The sequence below is a fragment of the Triticum aestivum genome, chromosome 2A (genome assembly GCF_018294505.1).
Source record: "Triticum aestivum cultivar Chinese Spring chromosome 2A, IWGSC CS RefSeq v2.1, whole genome shotgun sequence".
NCBI lineage: Eukaryota > Viridiplantae > Streptophyta > Magnoliopsida > Poales > Poaceae > Triticum > Triticum aestivum.
In genome coordinates, this window is record NC_057797.1 from 571363408 (window position 1) to 571371155 (window position 7748).

The following is a 7748-nucleotide window of genomic DNA, read 5'->3' on the forward strand; positions in this document are numbered from 1 at the left end:
GACTAGCTCGTTGAATCAATGATGGTTATGTTTCCTAACCATAGACATGAGTTGTCATTTGATTAACGGGATCACATCATTAGAGAATGATGTGATTGACTTGACCCATCCGTTAGCTTAGCACGATGGTCGTTTAGTTTGTTGCTATTGCTTTCTCCATAACTTATACATGTTCCTATGACTATGAGATCATGCAACTCCCGAATACCGGAGGAACACTCAGTGTGCTATCAAACGTCATAACGTAATTGGGTGACTATAAAGATGCTCTATAAGTGTCTCTAATGGTGTTTGTTGAGTTGGTATAGATCGAGATTAGGATTTGTCACTCCGAGTATCGGAGAGGTATCTATGGGCTCTCTCGGTAATGCATATCACTACAAGCCTTGCAAGCAATGTGACTAATGAATTAGTTGCAGGATAATGCATTACGGAACGAGTAAAGAGACTTGCTGGTGACGAGATTGAACTATGTATTGAGATACCGACGATTGAATCTCAAGCAAGTAACATACCGACGACAAAGGGAACAACGTATGTTATTGTGCGGTTTGACCGATAAAGATCTTCGTAGAATATGTAGGAACCAATATGAGCATCCAGGTTCCACTATTGGTTATTGACCGGAGATGAGTCTCAGTCATGTCTACATAGTTCTCGAACCCGTAGGGTCCGCACACTTAACGTTCGGTGACGATCGGTATTATGAGTTTATGTGTTTTGATGTATCGAAGGTAGTTTGGAGTCCCGAATATGATCACGGACATGACAAGGAGTCTCGAAATGGTCGAGACATAAATATTGATATATTGGAAGCCTATGTTTGGACATCGGAATGGTTCTGGATAATTTCCGGCATCTTCTGGAGTACGGGAGGTTACCGAAACCCCCCGGGGAGTATATGGGCCTTATTGGGCCTTAGTGGAATAGAGGAGAGGAAGGGAAAAGGTGGGAGGCGTGCGCCCCTAGCCCAATCCGAATTGGGTGGGGGGCGGCCCCCCTTTCCTTTCCCCTCTCATCCCCTTCCTTCTCTCCTACTCCTACTACTTGGAAGGGGGGAATCCTATTCCCGGTGGGAGTAGGACTCCCCTAGGCCGCGCCATAGAGGGTCGGCCCTCCCCCTCCTCCACTCCTTTATATACGGGGGAGGGGGGCACCCCATAGACACACAAGTTGATCATTGTCTTAGCCGTGTGCAGTGCCCCCCTCCACCATAATCCACCTCGGTCATATCGTCGTAGTGCTTAGGCGAAGCCCTGCGCCATTAGCATAATCATCACCGTCATCACGCCATCGTGCTGACGAAGCTCTCCCTCGACACTCAGCTGGATCGAGAGTTCGTGGGACGTCACCAGTTGAACATGTGCAGATCACGAAGGTGTCGTACTTTCGGTACTAGGATCGGTCGGATCGTGAAGACGTACGACTACATCAATCGCGTTTTCATAATGCTTCAGCTTACGGTCTACAAGGGTACGTAGACAACACTCTCCCTTCTCGTTGCTATGCATCACCTAGATAGATCTTGCGTGTGCGTAGGAAATTCTTTGAAATTACTGTGTTCCCCAACATACTCAACAAACACCATCGGAGACACCTGTAGAGCATCTTTATAGTCACCCAGTTATGTTGTGACGTTTGATAGCACACAAAGTGTTCCTCCGGTATTCGGGAGTTGCATAATCTCATAGTTAGAGGAACATGTATAAGTCATGAAGAAAGCAATAGCAATAAAACTAAACGATCATTATGCTAAGCTAACAGATGGGTCTTGTCCATCACATCATTCTCTAATGATGTGATCCCGTTCATCAAATGACAACACATGTCTATGGTTAGGAAACTTAACCATCTTTGATTAACGAGCTAGTCTAGTAGAGACATACTAGGGACACTCTGTTTGTCTATGTATTCACACATGTACTAAGTTTCCGGTTAATACAATTCTAGCATGAATAATAAACATTTATCATGATATAAGAAAATATAAATAACAACTTTATTATTGCCTCTAGGGCATATTTCCTTCACTTAGTTGGGTCTATAAGCGGACCAGCCTTGTGATCCTTCCGTATCCAACATGAGAACCCAACGTTGAGACCAAACAGTTCGTTCATCTAACTCATGTTTGCCCTATGTTTAAGGGAGTCACAACTCACTGCTACCTTCTGACAAAAAAAAGGTGATCACTAGTGAAGGTTTGTTGTATTTTGTGAAAAAAATATTTCATCCTAAAATGCCATAGATGACATAAGGTTCAGAGAGAATTTAAAACTACAAGAAAGGCTTTCAATGGCTAATGAAATTAATTAATACTTGTCTAATTGACATGATGGATGGTCGGCAATCGATACTACCTTTGAGTGGAATAGCCCAACGTTTCTCTATCTCAGGTGGGTATACAAGCCGACTTGCCTACCATTTCTCTATCGTTAGGTGGTGTATAAACCAGCTACCCTAAAATTTTCCTATCCTCAGGTGGCCTCTGACCCTTCTATACCCAGCCCGAGAAGCCTACCCTAAAATTGACTGATTTGATGTTCGCCCTATGTCCAAGGCAGTTGAGTCACAAAAGTAATCATCAATGACGCTATAGACAGTGGAAGTTGGTTGCTTATCAACACGAAGAAAAAGAGTGGACACTACCAAAAGTAGCTATATTTTCTAAAAGAAATATTTCATCATGGGATGTCAAAGATAACAGAAGAATTAAACAGCCGTGGCATTCAACTGTATAGAAGGGACGACAAAATTATTTTATACATCCTCTGTTTTTAAGTATAAGATGTTTCAGTGGTTTAATTTAGGAACGGATGTAGTAGTTCTTCTGAATTGACATGCTTGTTGGTCGACAATGGTATGCTTTAAAATGGGGCAACCCTTATCCTAAAAAAAGGGGGCAACCCAACCCAAGACTTCCCTATCTTCAAGCAGCCGACTAGCCTCATGACTCTTCCGTATCCAGCATGTGTCAAACAACCAAAGGAGAACTACTTCTGAGTATTAAACAACCAACAGAGAAAATTTCCAATGGAATAAAAAATGACAATGAAACTAATTGATACTTTTGTTAAATTGGCATGGTGTCTGGTCAATAGCTCGAACTACTTCTGTGTGGGACGATCCAACAAATCTTTATCCTTAGTTGGGTCTATAAGCGGACCAGCCTCATGATCGTTTCGTACCCAACGTGAGAACCCAACGTTGAAGGCAAACAATTCGTTCATCTAATTCCAGCCCTATGTTCAACGGAATCACAACTGACTGCTACCTTTTGACAGAAAAGGTGGTCACTAGTGAAGGTTGGTTGTACTTTGTGAAAAAAATATTGCATTCCAAAATGCCAAAGATGACAGAAGATTCGGAGAGAATTTAACACTAGAAGGAAGGCTTTCAACGGCTAACAAAATTAATTAATTAATACTTGTTCAATTGACATGGTGGATGGTCGGCAATCGATACTACCTTTGAGTGGAATAGCACAATGTTTCTCTATCTCAGATGGTATACAAGCCGACTTGCCTGCCATTTCTCTATCCTCAGGTAGGTGTATAAGCCAACTAGGCTAACATTCTCCTATCCTCAGGTGGTCTAAGACCCTTCTATATCCGGCGCGAGAAGCCAACCCTGAAGCCGACTGATTTGATGTTCGCCCTACGTCCAAGGGAGTCACAATTCACTCTTGTTTGTCCATCTATCTCCAAAAGTACATGGTGCACAATTATCAATGACACTATAGAAGGTGGAGGTTGTTTGCTTATCAGCACGAGAAAAGAAGCCGGACACTACCAAAACTCCAAGAGTAGCTATATTCCCTACAAAACATTTCATCCTGAAAGTGTCAAAGATAACAGAACATTGTACCATATGAAGAGAATTAAATAGCCAAACAGAAAAGGCTTTCAACTACATAAAAAAGAACAACGATGATAACAAAAGATCGTACCATATGAGAAGATCTTACGTTAGTTTACGGAGAGGGTATTTCTTTTAAATTGACATGGTTGCTGGTCGATAATGGTGTGCTTTAAAACGAGGCGACCCAACATTTCCCTATCCTCAGGTGGCCGGCTAGCCTCGTGACTCTTCCAAATCGTCTATCCAATTCAAGTTCGCCCTATGTGAGAGGGAGTTGGAGAGCACGAGTTGGAGTGGCATTGGCACTGCTGGCACGCCGGCTCCTCCTTCTTGTGGTGCATATAAGGAAGGAAAACGGTGGCGTGGAGATTTCATCTACTAATCCCGATCCAAAAACGTGCCCGTCCTCGGCGGGTCTACAAGCCGACTAGTTTCATCATCACAGTCCAGTTCGCTGTGCATCCACGGGAAGTCGGCACCCCATCTTTGGAGAGCTCGGAGCTGGCTTGCTCCCACCGTCCTGGTCGGCCGAGGGACAGCGACATTCCGATTTCGAAATCAATAACCCGCACGCGACCGCTGCCTGGCTAAATCGCCGAAGCGAACCGCCCCCAGATCAAGATCAGTCCACCACGTAGCCCACGTCTCCTTCCTCCCGAAGTAAACAGAGTTGGAAATCCCCTCTCTCTCTCCCTCGTCGCTGCTCCTCTCCAAATCCCCTGAACCCGCCTCTCCCCGGAGGAACCGCGGCGGAGGAGAGATGTCGTACGCCTACCTCTTCAAGTACATCATCATCGGCGACACAGGTGCGCTCCCCTCTTCCCCGCCTCCGCCGATCCCTGCTCGTTCCGGGGAGATTGGGCGGATCCGTGCGGCACTTTGCTGCTCCCGTCGCCGCGGAGATCTGTCTTTCCGTCCCTGCCTCTGCTGAATCTGGCTCGCGCTGACGGTCGGGTGGGATGGTCGTGCAGGTGTCGGCAAGTCGTGCCTGCTGCTGCAGTTCACCGACAAGCGCTTCCAGCCCGTCCATGACCTCACCATCGGCGTCGAGTTCGGCGCCCGGATGATCACCATCGACAACAAGCCCATCAAGCTCCAGATTTGGGACACGGTACCGCCTCCTCTCCGCGACCAATTCCTCATTTCTCTTTGCCTTTCCTAGGTGACACGTTGACATGGCCTGGGCGTGCCTGCCTAGATCGAGTTGTCTTCTTACTGTACAAGAAGTTAGTACCAGCTGCGGATGGGAAGAGGTGGCGCTAGCAATTATTTACCTCACTAGGATAATCGTAACCTGCTTGGGAATTAGAACTGCCGTTTGTAGTAGATTCTGGGTTCACCATTGATAATCGTGACTTCATCGAGTTTCTATATGAATTAGCTCTCATCAGATAGCAACAAATGTCTAGTTTAGCTTCTTTCTCATTGTCATGCCATAAACCTTTGTGTCATATTCACTTGTCAAGGTAAAGAGAAATAAAATCTTATGTGGTTTCTTTAATACTACAGGCAGGCCAAGAATCATTCAGATCGATAACTAGATCGTACTACAGGGGAGCTGCTGGCGCTCTTTTGGTTTATGACATCACCAGGTACTTGCCCAGTATAGTGAAAGCTGCCTGGTTAGATTAAGTGCATGCTTTTCTAAACCTAGCTGAGCACGGTGTTAATATTTATTGTCATATTGACTTTAGGAGGGAAACCTTTAATCATCTTGCAAGCTGGCTGGAAGATGCAAGGCAACATGCAAATGCTAACATGACAATAATGCTAGTTGGAAACAAATGCGACCTATCTCATAGGCGTGCCGTGAGCTTCGAGGAAGGCGAGCAGTTCGCCAAGGAGAATGGTCTCATCTTTATGGAGGCGTCTGCAAAAACTGCACAAAATGTCGAGGAGGTGATGATTGATTCTTGATGCATCTCTGTGCAATTAAGGCCTTTCCCTGAACGATTGTTGTCTCATTCGATTTGGAATGCAGGGCTTTGTCAAGACTGCTGGAGCAATATATAAGAAAATTCAGGATGGTGTCTTCGATGTATCTAATGAGGTAAAATTTTGAATATCAAATCTGTTCTGCTTAATGAAAAGTGAGAATGTATAATGTTATCTTTATTATTACTTATGCACCACAAAATTTGTCTTTGATGTACCTAAATGAGATTCAATTTCAAATCTCATATCATTTCTTTGGTCTGCTTAGTGAAAAGTGAGATTATATATTAGCAATCAGTTATGCAACTTAATTACATTATTAACCACAAAATTTCCCTGGTATGTAGAGATGCCTTTTAAGTGCCGTGTGATCCTTAAGTTGCATCATTTAATATTATTAGGTGATTTCAGGCTCAGGTTTCTGATGTATATTCTACTCCACTTTACAACGCATAAATGCCTGCCTTACAAGTTACAATATTTTTATTGCGAAAGCACAAGATACAACTCGTGCATATGCCTTGCTTCATTCCCATCTTACAGAAACCCCACAACTTTACTGAGTGCCTTTATATGGACCCTGATAAGATAACTAAAAGATGATGACGATGTTACATAAATTTCGCTCTAGTAGTTTAATGGAGTAAGGAGATTCTTTTCTTCATGCTGAAAAAGAGAGATCCATTGCCCTCCATTGTTGGCAGAAGAAGTTAATAAGCGGTAGGGCAGCGATGTTGCTATTGCAGCAAATGCCATTTTCCTGCCAAGAACACTTCCTTTTAACATTTTTCCTGTTGAGCTGAAAAAAAAGGTTACATTGCTGCTTTCACTAGTTTACTTTGTTCCTGGCCCTGAGCATGGACTGATTTTTCTTCTTGATTTTTGCAGTCCTATGGAATCAAAGTTGGCTATGCAGTTCCTGGCCAAGCTGGAGGTGCTGGTGCCTCGTCTTCCCAAGGTGGCAGCTGCTGCGGCTAATGGAGCAATCCATGATCAATGATGTACAAAATCGCATGGCATGTGTTACAATACCTGTTACATTATTTCGAGTTGCCGAGTGATTGTAACTCCAGGGTGCTTTGTTATTTCACGCGCCTATGGATTATGTTCCAGTAAGCTAGTCAAAATAGGTTCAGTTCATTTCCTTATACTGTATACAATCACTGTAATCCATCAGATGCTTCCAGTCGTGTCATGTAGGATTCATGAATTATATCCATTTGCATGTGTGATTAAATAAGAATGTATGATTCAATGTGTATGTTTAAATCACCTCAAAACATTTGGGTCCTCAAGCTTTAAAGTTATTGAACACCATTTTTTGTTATGAGTAGTTGCAGATGTGTGCCTGACTAGGTAACCCGTGGTTCTATAAGGACACTTGAGCTTGTGAAATTTGAGCTTTGACTCACTGAACATGAACCATCGAAAATGGTTGAGTTTAATTGGATGAAGCTTGTTGCTATTTGGCTGGATGATATGTGTTAATTTGTTTTTATTATATGTCTAAATCTGAATATATCTTGTGGAGAGTTTTAGAGGTAGTTGTTGTAAAATAAATTGTTCTTTTTTGTTCTCTTGTAAATAATTTGTAATTGACTTGTTTTCCTGTTTTCCCTTAATAATGTTTGTCTATTATTTTTCCTTAGAGATCATAAGCAAAAAGTTTCCAAAGCATTTCTAAGTTCCTTCGACCCTAACTTTGCTTGTTTGTCGACTGCAATTTGTGTTGAGTTACAACCATAGGTCTTACATTTTGAGACAAAAGGGAGTAGTTTATTGCTCCCTCCGTTCACTTTTATAAGTCATTTCAGACAAATGAAATTAAGTTATTTTGCATAATGTCTGAAACGTTTACAAAGCCTTATAAAAATGAACAGAGGGAGTATTACATATATATTTTCTCCTCTTAGGGTTTATAAGGTCTGGAAGTAGGCCAAACCATTCCAGCTCGT

At 42.9% G+C, this 7748-nt stretch overlaps 1 protein-coding gene across 1 annotated transcript; it reads left to right on the forward strand.

Moving 5' to 3' along the window:
* Positions 1-4250: 4250 nt before the first annotated feature.
* LOC606344 (ras-related protein Rab-2-B) lies at positions 4251-7054 on the forward strand. The gene is made up of 6 exons (XM_044601918.1): positions 4251-4664; positions 4830-4969; positions 5368-5450; positions 5553-5757; positions 5840-5908; positions 6682-7054. The coding sequence occupies exons 1-6, from the start codon at positions 4619-4621 to the stop codon at positions 6769-6771; spliced, it is 633 nt and encodes a 210-aa protein (XP_044457853.1). The 5' UTR covers positions 4251-4618; the 3' UTR covers positions 6772-7054.
* The last annotated feature ends 694 nt before the right edge of the window (positions 7055-7748 follow it).

Bases quoted from the DNA above. Each gene is read 5' to 3' on its own strand.
- LOC606344 (XM_044601918.1), top strand. From the start codon at position 4,619: ATGTCGTACGCCTACCTCTTCAAGTACATCATCATCGGCGACACAG. The intron at 4,970-5,367 runs GTACCGCCTCCT...TTAATACTACAG, and splicing joins AGCTCCAGATTTGGGACACG to GCAGGCCAAGAATCATTCAG. The intron at 5,909-6,681 runs GTAAAATTTTGA...TGATTTTTGCAG, and splicing joins TCTTCGATGTATCTAATGAG to TCCTATGGAATCAAAGTTGG.